At 44.6% G+C, this 18,713-nt stretch overlaps 1 protein-coding gene across 1 annotated transcript in view; it reads left to right on the top strand.

Annotated features, from left to right (window-relative positions):
• CLASP1 (cytoplasmic linker associated protein 1) overlaps positions 1–15,738 on the top strand; it is a 179,966-nt gene extending 164,228 nt beyond the window's left edge. Inside the window, exons 37-39 of the mRNA XM_065671467.1 lie at positions 6,749–6,955; positions 9,687–9,803; positions 11,573–15,738. Coding sequence (XP_065527539.1) covers positions 6,749–6,955; positions 9,687–9,803; positions 11,573–11,659 — 411 coding nt within the window. The 3' untranslated portion in view covers positions 11,660–15,738. The remainder of the gene's footprint in view (positions 1–6,748; positions 6,956–9,686; positions 9,804–11,572) is intronic.
• The last annotated feature ends 2,975 nt before the right edge of the window (positions 15,739–18,713 follow it).

The following is an 18,713-nucleotide window of genomic DNA, read 5'->3' on the forward strand; positions in this document are numbered from 1 at the left end:
GGGGGTTGACATGTAAATGCTTTTCACTTATTTTTGGAGCATTAGAACGTAATTGAAGTTGTGGATGGTATTAAATCTTGTTGATTTTTATCACTCTTTGTTTGGAGTTATTTGGAAGAGAACCATCTTTCTGTTGCCAATTAGTTAATATTAACTCATTTGTTCCAGTGTACGTACCCATAACTAAGGAGAGATTCTGCCTGCTGACCCAATACCATTGATGTGACATTGCTTCAGATTCATACCAGCAAAATCAGTAGAAGTTCTTATTATTGAGTATTTTAAAACAGAAGTAGTTCATTAGCTTGGGAAATTGTTAGAAAGTGAAAATCATAGGATAGCTAATTCCCTGTGTCTGTCTCTGCCACTCTGTTTTTCTCAGCCACTAAGAGAATGTGTAAGGAAGGGATTTTGGGCTTTGTCTTAGATACGTAATTTTTGTCTTTTATTATCCAGAAGGTCCACAAGCATAATTGGAATGTACCATTTTCTGTTGTAATCCTCTAAAAGAGGGTAAAAGAGAAGAAATTGCAGCTATCCAGTAGCTGTAGATAATTATCTTGCTGAGGTGCTTTTAGGCTGGCCTCTGATATTTAGAAGATGGTTTGTAACTGATGATGGAATGATTTATATAGGTCTCTGCAAAATGTAGTTTGCTAAAGAAGGAAAGCACTAAATGATTACAGTCCTTAAGTTTAACTGATACATAGTCTGTCCTGGAAGCTGCCAAGCGCTGCATCAGCTGATGTTTCATAGTGTATGTTTATGTGCTTTTCCTAATTTCCAGCACATTTCAAGTATTTAGTGCGCAGGAGAAGCAGTCTAATCTACTTCATCTCCTCGGAATCCCTTATGAAAATCACATTGGTTTTTGATCTGCTTAGCACTCCCCACTGCTGAGTCTACTTCCTGCTTTGAAACCAAATTCTTAATTGTTTGTTCCCGTCTGGATCTGGCTGTAAAGCCTTCAGGGGTGGGAGTTTGCGTGGCTAGGTATCTGTAAACCTCCATCCCCTCCAGCTTGGATTATGCAGGCTTGAAGTAACGACCTCTAGGTGGCAAAAATTGGCTCAAAAACACAGCCGCATGCCTGTAAGTCTGAAAGCAAAACCTTGTCCGTCTGCTTAAAAAACTTCTCTGGTACTCTGCAAGTTTCACAGTAGCATACAAAGCCTCTGAGTTTTCAGTGGGCTTTTACCTACGCTGCCTCATCATCTATGACTTTCTGCAGAGATGGTGCAGCTAGCAATCATGGCAAAGCATACTCCAGATTATGGTCCTACATGCAGCTCTCATTTAGGTGTACAGGTGCTGCTCTGCTGAGATCCCAGCATGTTACACTGACTGATGTAGCCTATGAACCTGGCATGTTCTGCCTTAGGTTATTCAGGACATACATTTTTCTTTCCTTGTTTGCCAGTAGTTTGTGTCACTTCAAAGCAGAAATAAAGCCATCAAAATAATTCAGAAAGCTGCTGTATATTGACCAAGAGCAGATTACCGTAAGATGCTGCTTGCTGCAGCCAGCAGACAGCAAAGCAACATCTCTAACACACTGAGAGTAATAGCTGAGCAGAAGAAATACTGTGGAAGAGTTGGAAGTCCTGGTTCTCGCTGTCTTAAGCCAGCAGTATCCCATGGCTGCAGTGCACTGTGAACCAGGTAAACCAGTAAGAACTGTCATCCAAAGTTCGTCAAAAAAATTTTTGTTAGAACATTGATGATGCCAATGTGCTTTTCTGTTTTAAGGAAGGGATTTGTGACAGATGGCTGTCTTGCTCACACTGTTCCTAATACTGTACATCATCATAGCCTTTCTTACTGAAATCTGAAAGCATTTCATGTGCGTATTCCTGGGACTGCCGAACCTGTTACTTTGAAGCTTTACTCCTTTATAGCATTAAGGAAGACATTGTTAGAGGTGAACAGCCTATCTGTGTGTTAACATCTCTGGCTTCATGCAAGTGAATATGGTTTCTTCCCTAAAGCAAGGGGAAATACAATAATTTCTCTCTTTTGGGAGACTTACTGGAAAGGTCTTAATGCACCACAGGTGTCTTTCAAGGAACCACTAGCAAACACAGTTTTATGTTATGCCAGCAGAAGTCAGGCTGAATCTAGTCTCTAGCATGTAGAGTGGAAGGTAAGCATTTAGAAAGGAGAAAAACCTGCTTCTTTAAGGCAAAATGCTATCTTTTAGATCTGCATTCCTGGGCTACCTGCCCTGTCTTGAATGATATCTAACTATACAGTTCAAGCTACGGTTTGCTTTAAGCTTTTACTGGGAGGTAAAATCATGTTTGTGACATACCTTACATACAGCTTAGTGTCTGTGTTTTTAAAACACTGCAGGCTCTCTCTGGTCTTGAATGTCTTGTTTCCTGGCCACACTTTTGATCTTGCTGCTTCCAACTGTCATCATCATTGGCTCTGCTAGTTTTCTTTAGTATTTCTGGGGTCATTGAGAATAATTATATTGGGTTGGACAAAATGTTTGCTTCAATTGATACCCTACCTAACTTACTAGCAAGAAGCAAGCATATAATGATGCTTCCCTCTGGATATCCTCCCTCCTTCCAGCTATCTGAAGCTTACAGCCTTCCCATGCTAATGTTTTTTCTGCCTGTTTGTTTTGACCTTTGTGTTTTCTTCAGTGAACTTGTCTGATTTTTAATCCTCTTGTGACAATGAGCTCCCTGGTCTGAGCATGTAGGGAACAACACCCTTTTATTTCCTCTGATTTAAAGGATGCATTTCTTGTGGTGTGTACGAGCCGTTCCTGGCACTTCCCAGTGTGTATTTGTTAATCTTGCTTCTAAAGTTGGGAGGAAGACCTGTTGGTTGATGCTGTTTGCTCATTTTTCCCCAGTCCTTTTAAGGTTGTTTCACTCTGCTGGTCAGGATAAAGCCCTGATTAAATATTGTACGGTATGTATAATTTGTGAGATACAGGTGTCATGCTTCATGGCAAAATATCTTTGCTAAACTCTGCTATAATTGTGTGTTCTTGTTGCCATAAGACCTGGCAGTTTGTGTCTTCTGACATTCCCACACCTCCCTGTGTGGGAATGCTGCTGATTTCTCTGGCATTACCAGGTGAATGGGACTCTAAGCATGCTGTGTAAGTGTTCAGACACATTCTTTCCCTCATGGCATACGGAGTCGGTCTCCGTGGCTCAGTGTTTGGTTCTGCCAAAGCCAGGAGCAAAGACCTTTGGAACAGGGCTGATGCTTGCATTCCAGAATAGTGGCATTTTGCTTTCTGTGCCAGCAGGGATGGGCTTGTCTTTTCAGCTCACTCTTAACTGGTGTTGCCATACCCGTTCCTACACTATGTCCCTTGTTGGCCCTTTCCAAGGGAGCCAGGAGCTCTGATTCAAGCAAGCATGTAAGCACATGCTTGAATCCCATTGATGTCAGTGAGACTTCAGCATGTTGTTAAACATACGCTTAAGGGTTTTGCTGAAGTGTGTCTTAGATGCAGGCAGTGTCTGCCAGATGTGCTCTTGGAAGGCTTGGAAGCCTCCCTGGTGTTGTCACATTTACAAGCTAGTATCAGCAGGCAGCTTACTGGACACGTGTAATACATCCTTCTGTATTCAGGGGCAAGGCATTTCAGGGAGAAGTGGTGTGAAATAACCCAAATGCTGAGTAAATGTGGCCAGATTCTTGCTGGAAATGGGTAGCTTTGCTGAAAGGAGGATTTGCAGGGACATAAATAAATTCTGCACCTTCACAACTTTTCTTTCTGACCGTATGATGTGCAAAATATGTATGATCTTTGTTGCTCTTTGGACCCTCACTTGTTTTATGAAAAATCACAGCTGTATTCTAACCCTTGTGCTTGGAATCTGTTAATATGCTTTAAAAGAAAGGTTTTGTCTCCTGCACTTGCTTCTTACCTTCAAATTAATAAGTACGGTAAACTGTATGCAAACAGGATGTGGAGCTGAAACCCAGATAGAAATACTCATTGACAGTTTTATCTACTCCTGTACTGTTTGGGGTTTACAGTAGTGTATTTGAGATCAGAACCTGTCTGTAGGTGCATACTAAAATATTGTTGTTTTCTTATCAAGTAGGATACCAATAGAATTTAAAGTTTAAAAAAACAGAGAAAGTGCAAGCTTTTAGTTCTGAAGGTGTCTGAAAACATTTACTACAGTATCTGGAGTTGTTGCAAAGCAAAAATCCCAAAAGGCCTGTGTCCACATAGCTGGGGTTTTTTAGCTAGTGATTTGCTTGTGTATGTTGTTAAACTGATTACAGGATATCTGGGCTCTCTGTAAGTCCACTGCATTGTTTGTGGAAAGCTTCATGGTAGCGGTGTTTCAGCACTGGGAAAGCAGACATCAAATCAAAAGCTGCAGTGCCAAGAAGTGAATTCCTTTAAAGGAGAGACCTCCTGGGAGCTCCTGACTTCATCCACTCCAGCAATTCAATGCTGTGGTACCAAAGCATGGCATTAGGTTTCCCTTAAATACCTGGGTGTTTCCCAATGAAATCACATAGCGCTTGCTTCTAAGCTAGCTTACATGGAAAACTATTAACCTTCATGCTTCTCATGTGTGAAATTGAAGAGGAATTAGCCAAAAAAAACCTGGAAGAGAAAACTTGCTGGAATTGGGAAAAGAAACATTCCTTTCTGCTTGGTTAATTCATTCACAGATCTTTCAGGATGATTTTTTTTTAAATACTGACCACATTGTGGATCGCCATTCTTTTTGGTGTATGTTTTAATAATATAATTAAATGCTGAGAAAGGCCTGAAGTAGATGGAACAGTTTGACAACTTTTCTTCTGTAAATAGGGCACTGATAAAGAAGCAGTCATGGTCTCAAGTCTGCTTTACCATCCTGCCTGTGCTTTGCCTGCATGCAATTTTTGTAGCGTGTGAAGTACCTGAGATCCTGTTCACTGTTGAGTTTGCTTTAGAGGATGCCAACAGCTAAGTGAATCAAGTTTTATTACTTCTTGGGTGTACAAATATCTTGCGGTGATTCCTGTTTCAGGGACGTAGCTGTCAAGTCAGTGGAAGATGATTGGTAGTGGTGTGGCTGTGATGCTAAGACTGTAGGTGAAGCAGGCTTTGTAGATGGAGGTGATCTCTTCTGGTGTATACGTTACTGCTACCTTAAAAATCAATTAAACATTTCTGGAAAATGTTTTTAGTCCAGGCAGGGAGACATCCTTGTCTCGGTAAGGGCTGAGATAAACCTCCAGATACTCCACAGTAGTTACTTAAAAATAATGGAAGCTTGCCTTCATTTGAGGCTTTGCTAGAGCCACAGCTGTCCATGGGTTGCCTCAGTCAAATAGAAATCCCTGAGTTTGATACCATGACATAGTGTGGAAGGGGGGAAGGAGGGGAATCCAGCAGCTATGGCTTCAGTCTAAGTGATAGGAGACCTGTGGTTTGATTTGTTTGTTTTGCTGATTACCTAGTGCTGGTTTCAAAGTATTGACTTCAGACAACCCCAGGTAGTTCAGCTTAGGTGAGTTAGAGAAGTGGTGCTGGCATCTGAGCTTCCTGCAAAATTGGGAAAAAGGGACTGCCTTGAAAGGCTTATTAATGCTCCTGGGCTCAAAGATTGCCTGGGGCTAAGAGGGAGACCCTAAGCATGAGGATTTGTGAATGCATCTTTCTTCTTAGAGTTGAGGTGTTGGATGTAATTCTGCCCACTGGGGCATTTCTGTCCCCTCAAGATTTATGCTCCCTTAAAAATAAGCCATGAGGAGTGAGAAGAGATGAACAAAGTGTCCTCCATCTTTTGTACTGAAACAAGAACATGGGGAGCAGAGAGTATGTGATTTGTGTCCAGGAAGAGTGCGGCCAAGGGGGAAGCTTCATTTTGTTGCCTGGCAGTTAGCACAGACACTTGAAAAAAGAAAACCTGCTTTCCCATCCTGTTTTTTTTTTTTTTTTTTTTTTTTTTCTTTTCATGGGAGGAGAGACCGGGATTGGGTCTTGCCTCTTCAGCAGCTGTCCTACCCACTGCAGAAGAGCGTGAAAGCTGGGAATTTGCCTTCTCTCAGAGTAAGAATTGAATTAGATTTAGGATCTCCCTTGTTTTGCATGACTGCCATACAGTGTGGGCAGTTGCAGAAAGTGCATGCTACCACTGTTTCCACTTACGCTTCCTGTTTTATAGTGATCCCAGTGCTGCCTTAATGGGTTAGATGTGCTGAGAGCACAGCTTCCTAGTCAAGGACAGCCTAATGCCTTACTGTGTCTGTAGCCTGGGTTTGATTACAGCATTTGCTTAGCTGCAGAAGGGAGGACACATTTGTGTAGACATGGGTCTCTCAGTTTGGACACCCAGGCACTCAGCAGATGAGATCCATACTAAAAGGTGCAATGGTGTTATTCATTATAGCATTTAAGAGATAAATTTTGTATTGTCTGAACTGGTAGGTTTAGGTTCTTTTCACAGTGGCTGGGGAGATGTCATCCTCTCACTTTTCCTATGATGGGAATGCTTGTCTATCTTGGGTGGCAGATTACTCTTTCAAACTAGCCACAACTTTGATACAGTTACATTAGACAGGATGGACTTCCTAACACTGGCTGGAATAAAGATGTCACTGGAGGTGAAGGATGTGAGTTGTCAATCACCTCTCAATAGAGCCTCCTGTGGATATGTTAATGACCATCCCTATGCATTTCCTGGAAGTCATTCCTAGTATACTTAATAGGTTGTGAAGTGTGACCTCATTAATGTAAGGTTTGGCTCTGCTTTCATTCTAGGTTGTCAGAGCTGCTGAAGAAGCTGCTTCCACACTGGCAAGTTCCATCCACCCAGAGCAATGCATCAAGGTGCTTTGCCCCATCATTCAGACTGCAGATTATCCAATTAATTTAGCTGCCATCAAAATGCAGACGAAAGTAATTGAGAGGATTTCAAAGGAATCATTGCATCAGCTCCTTCCTGATATCATTCCTGGGTTATTACAGGTACGGTATCCCGTGTCACAAATGCTCCTGAGCGCAAACCCACCACTGAGTAGTTTGTGAGGTCTGTGACCTCGGAGAGAATGGATGGACCCTTTGGGGCTAGATTTTGTTAAATTAAAGTTTTAATCCCTTTAAGTTTTTATATTTGAGTTTTTAATGTTAAGAAAAAGAAGATTCAGTTTCTTCTATTTATGCTCCACAATTAGAAGCCTTGGCCTGACTCCTAAATAAGCCAGTAGTAGCCACATAGTAAATTTGAGTGTAGGAGTCAGCCACATCTTACGCTGTCTCAGTACATCCCAAGCAATATATCTTGTAGTCTCCTTTATTTCTGCTGAGCTGCTCTGTGTTCTGATTGCACTTTGCACTTGAATTTGAATCCCAGCAGGCAGGTTGGTCCTTTCTTCTTTCCAAAATCAGGACTGAGCTACTTGCTGACTTCATGCAGCCTCTTTCATAAGCTTCTCAGGCTGGGTGGGGAGCTGTGTTTTTGCCAGTGTTAAGGCTTGGTCTTACCATGCAAATTTAGCTTTCAGCATTGGCTGTAGGAATGTTGTCTTCTATTCCCCTGCACAAGCATCCGGCAGTGCCAGTGGCTGGGATGAGGCTGCAAGCAAGAAGGAAATAAGGGGAGGCAACAGTGAGAGAGGGGAGAGAATGTGTATGTGTTTACTAGAGAGAGATTGTGGCAGGAACAGATCAGTCAGTGTGAAAGGGTAGACATGTTTGGGTGGGTAAGACTTCAGTGGAGAGCTGGGGCAAAGAAGCCCTCCTTGCTGTGAGCATAAAACGTTGGAAGGACAAAAGTGAAGTCAGAAATTCCCCTTCTGCATCCTAGGGTTCGTCTCAACTTTGTGGTGTCAGCTCTTGCAATTCTTTTCTTAAATTTCAGCTTCTGGGAATCAGACAATTCTGTATTGATCTAAGCTTTTGTTGTGGAAAGATTTTAGCTGTAATTGTTGGAGACAACAATCTGATCAGTGGAACTTCAGTGCACTAGAAAAGTTTGGGAGCAGCAAGCCTCTAAAAATGCAGTTACATTTGTTTATTAAATTGCTTCCAGTCTTAAAATGCATCTTATTTCAGAGCATAGATACTTCCTCACCTTTAGAAACTCCTAGTGATAGAAGGATTCTATTCCTCGTATTTAGGAAGTATTTTGGGATCCTAGCTGAAGGACTGTGTGGAGAGAATCACCAGTGTGCTGCTTTACCATGCCAAAGCTACTGGCAGAATGGTGAAGAGGCAAGCATCAGACAGCACCAATATGAGCACAAGCATGGAGCTCAGCATCTTGGAGTGGGATCTCCCTGACTCCAGTGAACTGCTGGGGATCTCCATGCAGGAACAGGGCATAGCTGGGGGTGCCATGGTTCTTGCCCCGGTCCCAGTGCAGAGCTCTGGCTCCCTCGTAGCCCAGGGGATAGTGGTAGGCTGTGGGGCAGTCTCCCATGTGCTGCATCTTGATACCCTCAGGCTGGAGACAGCTTTGAGCCCGTATAATGTCCTGAGTGAATGCTCTAACTGTTGGGCTGTGTTATTAAATTCTGGGAAAAGCAGCACTGCCTTGCAAGCAAGTTGGCAAATGGAGAGGTGGGGTGATGGTCCCACTGGTGCGTACAGGGCAGGCACTACCAACCCAGCACCCACCAGGATGCAGCCCTCAGGCCTCAGCACCGCACAGGTGTGCCTGCCCTCATGGGAGTAATTTGTGATGGATACATAAATGAAATTCCAGGCCCACAGGGAAACTTAAGGTCAAGCAGAGGCATCTGATGATCTCAGGAAGCTTTTGGGTTGGGACCCATGCAACTGTGTCCTGCATCTCAGCTCTCCTTCCAGCAATGGGTTGTGTCTTAGTGGGTGTTCCTCTGCTGTAAGCCTGGGCTCAGCTTTTTTTCCACCTCTGTCCTCAATAGCTTGGTGTTTCTCTCAGCTCATCTAGATCGCATGCTTTCCTAGCTCAGAGCTCATTGGGATTGCAGACTGTCATTTCTCACTATATTTTGGCCCTGCAGCTGTAACAGCCTCAGCTGTGCTGCGTTCCTCCTCCTGCCTTTCCCAGCAGAGGTCACCCTGCATCTGGAGGAGCCAGTGTCCCTTAGGCTGAAGTGATGTCTTCATTTCTCATGGGATGGCTGCTTACTGATGAATCACTGCCTGAGTACAGGACTGATGTCACCAGCTGCTAAGTGACCTGGTGGCTAGCTTGAGTTCTCCTGGAGTTGCCAGAGATCTCGTACACCTACAGGGGTGTCTCAACATGCTGTTGTCTAGTATTACCTGATAAGTAATGAGAAAGCTTCAGGTTACAGAGGCAGTTCATTGTGAAGCATGGTGTTTAAGGCTTTTCTGAAGGCAAGCTGGGAGCACGAGCGCTCCCCTCTAAGAAGTCCTGACCATCTAGGATAGTGTATGGTTATCTGAACTGGAGTGTGTATATTTGATGGAGTCCTAAGCGCATGTTGGGGAAATTGTTGTTGCTCAATGCTGCAACATTAGTTTTAACATGATAGTAATAACCTGTACTATCAGGAATAAATAGGATGTGATTGTATTCTCTCGCTCTTTAAGTATTCAGGTTGCAAACTGTTATGTTAAGCAGAGCTTTTTCTCTTGCTCTATTAGGTCAGGCACGTTTACAGAGTGTACATCAGCTCTTTAGTATACTGCTCTGAAAGGATGTTGGTGAGTGCTGTTTGACTTCTGACCTTTTTCCCTTGTTTTGCAGGGTTATGATAATACAGAGAGCAGTGTCCGTAAAGCTAGTGTATTTTGCCTAGTGGCAATTTATTCAGTAATTGGAGAAGAACTGAAACCTCATCTCGCACAACTCACAGGAAGCAAGGTACGGGAGTAAATGCATCTCTGGGCTCTTGATTATAGCTAGCTGTATGGCTTGCACTACTAGCAGCAAGACCAGTGGCATCACAGTAGTTCTGGGTCAAGCTCCTTGTACTATGTTAAATCGTATCTCACCCTACCAAACACTGCTAGAACAGCACAGCACTTGCTCAGCAGTGTGAGCATTTGCAGTCCCACTAAAAAGATTTTGATGGGGTACAGATATGGGTTTCATAATGCATTTGATCCTGTGTAACTGCAAGCTGCCACTGAGCAGGTCCTTCCCACTTACAGTCATGTTTACCTTGCCCCTTCAGTGCTGCATCCAGGGGTGTCTCTGCAGTGAGTTGGTTCAGCTGGCTGCTCTGGCTGAAAACCAGTTCTGCAATCCAAATTAATTAGCTTTCAGCCTGTTCTGTGGCTGTGTGGGTAACCCAGTGCAAAGAGTGGTGGGAATGCATGGCTGGGATGGGTGGGAGAGCAGGTTCTCTCAGCAGCAGGTTGTGGTTTGGCTGGTAGAAATGCAGGTAACACCTCACTTTTAATAGCATGGCAGTGTCCCTTCTGGGACACCAGTAAGTTCAAGTGGCTCTTCAGAGGACTTTGTGCCCTAGAGTCAGGTTAACAGCACAAATGAAGCTCTGATCTGATGCTGCAGGTGATACCAACTCCTTAGTTCAGCTCTGGCCTTCAGACAAGAGCTGGCATTTCATGTACAAGCAGGCAGTGCTTGGTTTTCAAAGCTGTTCAGAAAGATTTCTTCTCCTGTTTGAAGTTGTCATAACCAAGATTTCTATAGAATTTTACAAACAATTCTGCATTTTTGTTTCTGAAATAGATCTCTGCATGTGAATAGGTATGCTTAGTTTAGAGGGCTTCATTATGTTATTTTGAAACAATTTCTTTCATGGATAGTGGCGCAGGAAGTGTGGCATAGGCCAAAACAACATGAGACTGAAGACACTCGGATTTTTTTTCTGAATTGAGTTGCCTTGTCCTTAAAGAAATTACTTGTGCCTCCAAATTGCTCTGGAAAAAGAGAGCTGAGTGCTGAGGTTTACCTCATTATATTTGGGCAGTCAGGAAATCCCCCTATAAAACATTGTAGACTTTACTATCCCAGTATCCTAGGTGCCACGGACTTACTCCACCACGTAACTAACTATAAACATGTGAGTAATTCTTCTGGGTTTATGCAGACTGCCTGTGTGTTTAAAGTTAGATGTGTGCGTGAGTCATGGCAGGATTTGGAGCTAAGGTGGTAAGGCAGAGAAAGAAAACAAGCCCATGCAGAGGAAGTATACAGTGGTAACAGCTGCAGTTTCACTAGATGTACCAAGTTAGTGAAGATATTTAAATGTCATTGAAAATGACCATTTTATAAAGCATGGAAAGTTCAGGGTGTTTCCTAGGAGGGACCGTGGCTCTTGGATTGCTGTGTGCCTGCAGCCCTACTGACCTCTGTGGGATTCCTGCCCACCCAGAGCAGGCTGCAGGATTGAAGTCTGTGAACTGATGGCTGCTAAAGTGAAATGCAATAGGATTTTCTAAACCCTGTGAAATCTGTCTAACTTCAGTGGGACTAGGTGTAACCTCCTGCCTCTGTCTGTCCTGAAATAGACTGAGCTTTGCTTCTGATTTTCTCCAGAGAGCCCAGCGTCAGCGCACTCAAAACTCAGTTCACCACAGAACGCGAGTTTTAGGATTTGCAGTTGACTTTTGTCCACCTGTTTTTCCTGGCATCTTCTCCTCATGTTTGTTTGTTTCTTTCAGATGAAGCTACTAAACTTGTACATAAAGAGGGCCCAGACCACCAACAGCAACAGCAGTTCCTCTTCAGATGTTTCAACGCACAGTTAATGGAGATATGTGGACATATGTGTAGACTTAGAAGCAATCAACGGTGCCTCTCAGAGACCTTTCTGCTACTCTTCACTGGCGCGCTCCATCAGCTCAAGGAGGCCATGCAGATATTTATTGCAATCAGTATTTTAGTTCCTTAAAAGCTTTTATGTAGTATCTTACTGGTATTGAATGTAAAGGAAGCAAGGTCTGTGTTGCAGTCTTCATTAAAAGTGAACAACAGAAAGCCATACTTAAACATATTTGTATAGCCTGCTGAAATCTCAGAAATATGTTTAGGTTAGCATTCCAAAACTGAGTTCAGAAACCTGGATATGTGTAAAAGTCAAACAAATCTTGTTGGTTTAGTTCATACCCAGTTTTGGTTTCTTTGTGCTAGTTACTTGCTCTCTCCCATCAGCTGCTCTGGCTAGGTTCTCTTCTTCTTACAAGTCTTGTGGTCCTGTTTTGTACTCCCTGCTGCATTTTGCCTAATGTGCAGAGCTGTCTGCAGGGAGATCTTTGCAGATGTGATAATGATTCCAGCCTTGGATGCTTTAATACTGGGAGGTATCAAGTGAGTAATGAAAAAGTAGGTTCTTTTTAAACATCTGAGATTTTGTACATAGTTCTTCTGACTGACCTTTGATAGGCTAATTTCTCTGTAACTGCTCCCCAGCCAGCTGTGCTGTGCAGAACAGCTGGGCTTTTGCTCCTTTCATTGACTGTGTAAATATTTCTCCCCTCCTAACCCATTTGGCTCTTTCATATGCTCAAAAGACTCTCCAGGTTACTTGTTAACTCCACAGAGGGAACCTGAGACCCAGTTCTGGGACTGATGGCCTGCGAACGGGACACTGGAGTTGGGTGGGTGGGTGTTGGATTAGGTTTTGAGTGTGCCCGTGGGTGGGCACTGGGGGCTCGCAGGGCTGTATCTCAGTGCTGCCTTGTGAGGCTAGCTGCATTTTTGAAGTATATAGTGTCGAAGGGCTGATCTGCTGCTCTGACCTGACCCACTGGCAGTGGATGGTGAACGGCTTTGTCCCCGCAACTCCTTTATGCTTTGGGCAAAATGCTCACCCCAGAGGACAGAAGGGGCGTCTGAAACGGAACAAAAAGACCCCGTGGAAGCACCTGCTGAGCCAGCTGGGACAATGCTGGTTGCCTGCCACATCTCTCCTCCTGTGCCTGAAGAGCCTGCAGTGCTGTTAGCTGCCTTTAGAAACCTCCTTCTTCCTGGCCAGCACCACGCACAGCCCTGCTGAGTGCTCTGCATTTTGGAGGGGTGTGGAGAGCCCTTGCTGGGCACTACTGTCAACAGGGTGCTCTGGATGAGGGTACCACAGCGCAAAACCTTTTGCAGCCTGATGACACAGACCAGGTCAGAGCCAAACCAGCAGCAGCCAAATACCCCACAGCACAAGCTTTCCCAAAGGGAGATTCTCTGTTTGAAAATGGTGAGCTCCCCTGCCTCTGCCTGTAACCAGAGGAAGCAGGAGGATGCTAGTGCTGTGTTTCGCCCTGGGCTGGATCTTGCTGATGGGCATGCCCACCCCAAACATACAGTGGATTGGAACTGGCTTTTTGCCCGCAGTGCCAGCAATGCAAGAGGATGGTGGACCTGCAGCTTATGGCTGCAGCTGTGCTGATGGATGTGTGCTCCCTGGCTATTCTCAGTGCCTTGGTCTCTCTCCAGCCCCTCCATTTCCCCTTTGGGGAGCTGAAGGGACGCCTTGGTAGTGTACTGAGAATGTGGAAGTCTACTGCAGCAGGGGAGTGCAGTGAGGAGAGTAAAGCCACATTGTTCCCCCTTCACATCAGTTCATCCCTGTGTGTCTGACCCCTGGCCTCAAGGAGCTGGGAGGTGATGCTTGGTGCCAGCTCCCCTCCCAGTCCTCAGCTCAGGAAGGAGTGGGGGCTGGTGGGAACTGTGTGAGATTGGGCTGCAAAACTTGTTGGTCCTTTTCCCTGCTGATGTTAGAACAGAGGAGGTGACCTGCTCCCGGGTTTGTTAGGATGTGTCCAGGCTTTTGCTGGCTGCAGGGTTAGTTCCCTCAACTTTCCCCATGAGTAATGCCATAGCAGGAGAAATGGTGAGATCCTGGTGGGTGGGATTCCCCCAGGGTCTTTCCCACAGGCTCAGAAAAGCCATCCTCACCAGAGGGAGGATCGGCTGCTCCATGGTTGGGGTCTCCCTTTCCGTGGACCATTTCTTTTCAACATCTTTCAGTATGCTTGTTAGAATATTCTTCTTTTTGATTTTTGAACGATTCAGATTATTTTTGTTTAACACATTTATTTTCCCTTTTGAGGAAATACTCAGCTGACTTGTTGGCAGCAGTTAGCTGTCTTGTGTGAATTTTTAGAGGTGGGTTTGGGGGTTTTTTTGTTGTTTGGTTTGGTTTTGATTTTATTATTTTTTTTTAATTTGTACTTTGACTGCTTAGTATTTATGCCTCTCCTTCTCCTCATCTCAGTTCAGCATCTTCTGTTCCAGATCTGTGGTTCAGAAGGTCAGCATAGCTGACCAGATGGAGATAGTCCCTCACAGCTGTAATGGAGCTTGGTCCATCACTGCTTTAGAATTGTTTTTAATGGCACACTGTAGTAAATCTCCAGGAATTGAATTCCTTCTCAAATGTTTTTATGTATTTTATCAAATCCTGTTAGTATGCACTGAGAGTGAACGCACTGTATTGTCCCTGAACTGACGCTGGTGCGTGTGCTGACACTGCGATAGGAGTTAACAGCTCGGCCTTGACAAGATACATGCAACTGGCTGCTGCTCCAGTGACCTGTGTTTTCCAATACTATTGGCACACTCGGGACTGCAAATAGTAGAACCAGGCCTTACTTTCTAAATCAGATTTGGTTCTGTTTGTCAACGGATGCTCTTTAATGTGCTACTTAATTTTGTTACGTGAGTCAGTCGAGGATTGTTCATCCTTTGAGTACTCTAGAAGTATGTTATACCTGTATACAGTAGAGAGCATTCTGCTTAGGTATTTATAAATCATTGCGTATAATGTACATAGTAAGGTTGTTTAGTATGTTGAACATGACCCAATTAATTTTTTTGTGTTTCCTTTGAAGTACTCAAAGGGCTAGCTCTGAATGTCACCTCTCTGATCTCCAGTGTTCTGACTTCAACAAGCTGTACAATCATTCTGTTTTCAGCGAGCATAAAGGTCTCTCTGGCTACAAATCACAGTGTCCATGCACGCTTGCAGAGAAAGATCTGCATGCTGGCAGTGCCTCACCGCACAGGTGAAGCTTGTGTTCATGTTCTCCCGGCAGTAGGCACCTACTGCAGCTGACTTTTCTTTTCCTTGCTGCCCATTATGCAGGGCTTCAATTTTTCGTATCTTAAAAAAAAAAAAAAAAAAAAAAATAGTGAATTTTCTTTGCCCACCGTGCTCTAGAAGTCTGAATGGGAGAAAACTCTCAGCAGACAGTGGCTCCTGGCTGCAAGGTTGCCGAAATCTCAGATGTGGATGTTTTATCTGCCATTGGCTGCACCAGTGCTCCGTGGGCATGGGCAAATACCAGATCCATCCGCCCCACAGGTCTACGTACTGTAGTTCTCATGTAGTGCAGAAATATCGAGGCATGTGGCTTTCTTAAGGTACACTATGTGTGCTTGCCTGGATTACAATACAATACGAGACTGTCTTTTTTTATTGCTTATTACTAGCTTACCAATAACCTGTATAAGTAATGTAACTCGCATCTTTGTCATCAAAGCCTTTTCTCCCCACCCCTTTATTTATCAAGCATAATAATACATATTAAGGGACAGAAAAAATAGACCTTTGTAGAATACAGCAGGACATTGCTAACAATGTTTTAAATGGGAAGTAAAAACCGCTCTGAAAAATGCCAGCCATGAGAAATGACTTCGTTGGCACCGTGTTCATGCGCATGTATTTTTTTCTATTTTTTCCGCTTTTGTCATGTTACATCCATATCTGTATTTATATCTTATTTGTTTCACTTTTGAGTGTATCATGGCAATTGTACAGATGGTTTTTGTTAACATTTCCGTGATAGAATTTGCTAAGAAAAAAAAAAAAATAAAACCTTTTGAGTTTGCCCTAGAGGGAGCTGGGTTTCTTTTGTGGGTGAGAAATTAGTAGTAAAGTAGATTCATTATCCAACACAACTCCTTACCCCAACAGCCTTTGCTTGTAAAGGATCTGCTCTTAGTCCTGCCCTGGCTGCTGTGTTTTTCTGCCTCAGAGGTGGGTTCGTGGGCTGTTTCCTACAGGCACCAGTCTGTGAGTGACAGCTGATCTTTTGGTGTGCGGGTCTTTTGCTGTCAGTTTTTAAAGGCTTTTTGAAAATCGGGATTTAAGAGGATTCTTGGGAGCATTTATGACCTTTGGAAGAAGGGGCAGGCAGTTCAGGAGGACTACAAAGATGTTGTAGGGAGAAAATTAGAAGGGCCAAAGCTTGACAAGAATTTAATCTGTCTGCTGCTGTAAAAAGCGATTAAAAATGTCTCTATAAATAACATTAGCGATAAAAGAAGGGCTAAGGAGAATTTCCTATTGGATGTGGAGGGAAACATAGTGCCAAAGCATGAGAAAAAGGATGAAGTACTTGATTCTTTCTTTACCTCAGTCTTCTATAAAAAGGCCACTTGTGCTTGAGGTACCCAGTGCCACAAGCTGGAAGAGAGGGACAGGGAGCAGAATGAAGCTCCCATGGTCCAAGGAGAAATGGTTAGTCACCTGCTACACCACTTAGACACACACAAGTCTACAGGGCTGGATGGGATTGATCCAAAGGTAGTGAGGGAGCTGGTGGAAGTGCTCACTGAGACACTTGCAATCGTTTATCAGCAGTTCTGGCTAACTGGAAAGGTCCCAGTTGACTGCAAGTTGCCAAATGTAATGCCCATCTACAAGAAGGGCTGGAAGGAGGATCTGGGGAACTACAGGCCTGTCAGTCTGACCTTAGTGCAAGGAAAGGTTATGGAGCAGATCATCCTGAGTGCCATCATGCAACATGTACAGGACAACCAGGCTATCAGGCCCAGTCAGTACTGGTTTAGGAAAAGCAGGTCCTGATTGACTAACCTGATCACCTTGTATGACAAGGTGACCCTGCTTACTGGATGAGGGAAAGGCTGTGGGTATTGTCTGCCTTTAGACTTTAGTAAAGCCTTTGACACCATTTCCCACCACGTTCTCCTGGAGAGACTGGCTGCCTGTGGCTTGGACAGATGTTCTCTTGGTTGTGTTCAGATTTGTGCCCCTCACTACCAGAAAGACATTGAGATGCTGGAGTGTTCAAAGAAGGGCAACAAAGCTGGTTAAAGGTCTGCAGCACCAGTCTTACGAGGAGTGGCTGAGGGAACTGGAGAAAATGAGGCTCAGGGCAGATCTCGCTCCACGACCTGAAACCAGGCTGGGGGCTGGTCTCTTCTCCCAAGTAACAAGTGATAGGACAAGAGGAAATGGCCTCAAGTCACATCAGGGGAGGTTTAGATTGGCTATTAGGAAAAACACCAGAAGGGCTGTCAGGCATCGGAACAGGCCGCCCAGGTAGTGGCTGAGTCACCATCCCTGGAGGTATTTAAAAGACATGTAGATGTGGTGCTTAGGAGCATGGGTTAGTAGTGGACTTGGCAGTGCCAGATTAACAGTCGGACTCCATCTTAACGGTCTTTTCCAACCTAAACAGTTCTATAGATTTTGGTGTGTCCTTTAGGGCTGCAGCTGCAATGTGTTGACAAGGGAGTGTTTGTTTATTGAACCACCTCAAAGCATCTGTCCCTTGTAGCTCCTTTGTCACGAAGTCCCTTGTTGTCCTAAGCCACATGATTGCTTCACACATGGAGAATGGGGAATGGCTGCAATTGTTGGCCGAGACAGTCTTGCCAGGCTCTCCCCATGGTGGAATACTGGACTCGCTGCCAGCAGTTAAAGGTAGTTAGCAGATTCCTGGCAAGTATGAAGGCCTGCTCTGAGCACTTGCAGCCCATTCTCAATCTGTCCTGGAGGCTCTGGACTGCTGCCAGTTTCTTTACAGGCCAACACTTTGTAATCCCCCTCATATTATTTTGCGACCCCTTCTCTCCCGTGAGGGATGCACCAAGGAGCTCAGTGCATGTCAGCGCAGTTGCGCTCCTGCACCAGGTGCCTTGTCGTCTTCTTCGCTCTAGTTAAAAAATAAGATGTTTTGGCTTAAGACCCCTGAGAAAGCGCAGCTCAGCTGATCAGTGGTAACTTGTGAAGTTAAATAATTCCACTGCTTCTGATTGTGCAACCCAATTGCTTGCTTGTGCAACCCTCGTTTACCCTCCCTGAGCAAATCTCACACGCTCCTCTCTCCATCAACCCAACACATTTTTCCTACTTTGCCCTTTCATAGACATCCATGAAAGGGCCCTCACCAGTGAGTGAGCCCCAGCCCTGGCAGGAGCCTGCTGGGAGGAGGCTCAGATCAGAAATGCAAGTAATACTGACCTTGAGGAGGCAATGACAGACCATAAACCTCCATCCTCTACTGTGATGAGGAAAAAACACTCCTGCAAGGCTTTGGGGAAGCTGCTGGGGCAACACGGTCATGGAAGTCAACCTGAGCATCAGGTGGGGAGGGAGAGGTGGTTGTGTGTTTAGGACTAGAAAACAACCATTGCTTGTTGAGATCACCAGTCACAGATCCATTGGTAGGCAATACGGGATTATAACTAATATATGCGTGTAAAATGGGCTGGAGAAGGTTGTTTCAGTACCAGGGTCAGTAGCACACAGCTCTTCCCTGCCAGGGCAGCATGCATGCGTGCATGGGAAGACGAGTACACCACTGCAGTTGCTGTGCTCTCCTGGACCGCTGCAGCACAGGAGATGCTTACATGTTTCAGGTTCTCCCTGGAGATCTGACTACAGCCAAAGGCTCAGGAAATACTGGCCCGTTAAACACAAGGCCCTTTCGCAACATCGCTCTCTGCTTTCCATGTTGCTTTGTCATAACTTGGCAGGTACTGAAACACTGCCGCTGCTTTCCAGCAAAGGCTATTTCTATCCAAACTCGATTGCCAGCCAGGAGCCAGCAGCCCTCCTTG

Source organism: Lathamus discolor, chromosome 3, assembly GCF_037157495.1.
Source record: "Lathamus discolor isolate bLatDis1 chromosome 3, bLatDis1.hap1, whole genome shotgun sequence".
Lineage (NCBI taxonomy): Eukaryota > Metazoa > Chordata > Aves > Psittaciformes > Psittacidae > Lathamus > Lathamus discolor.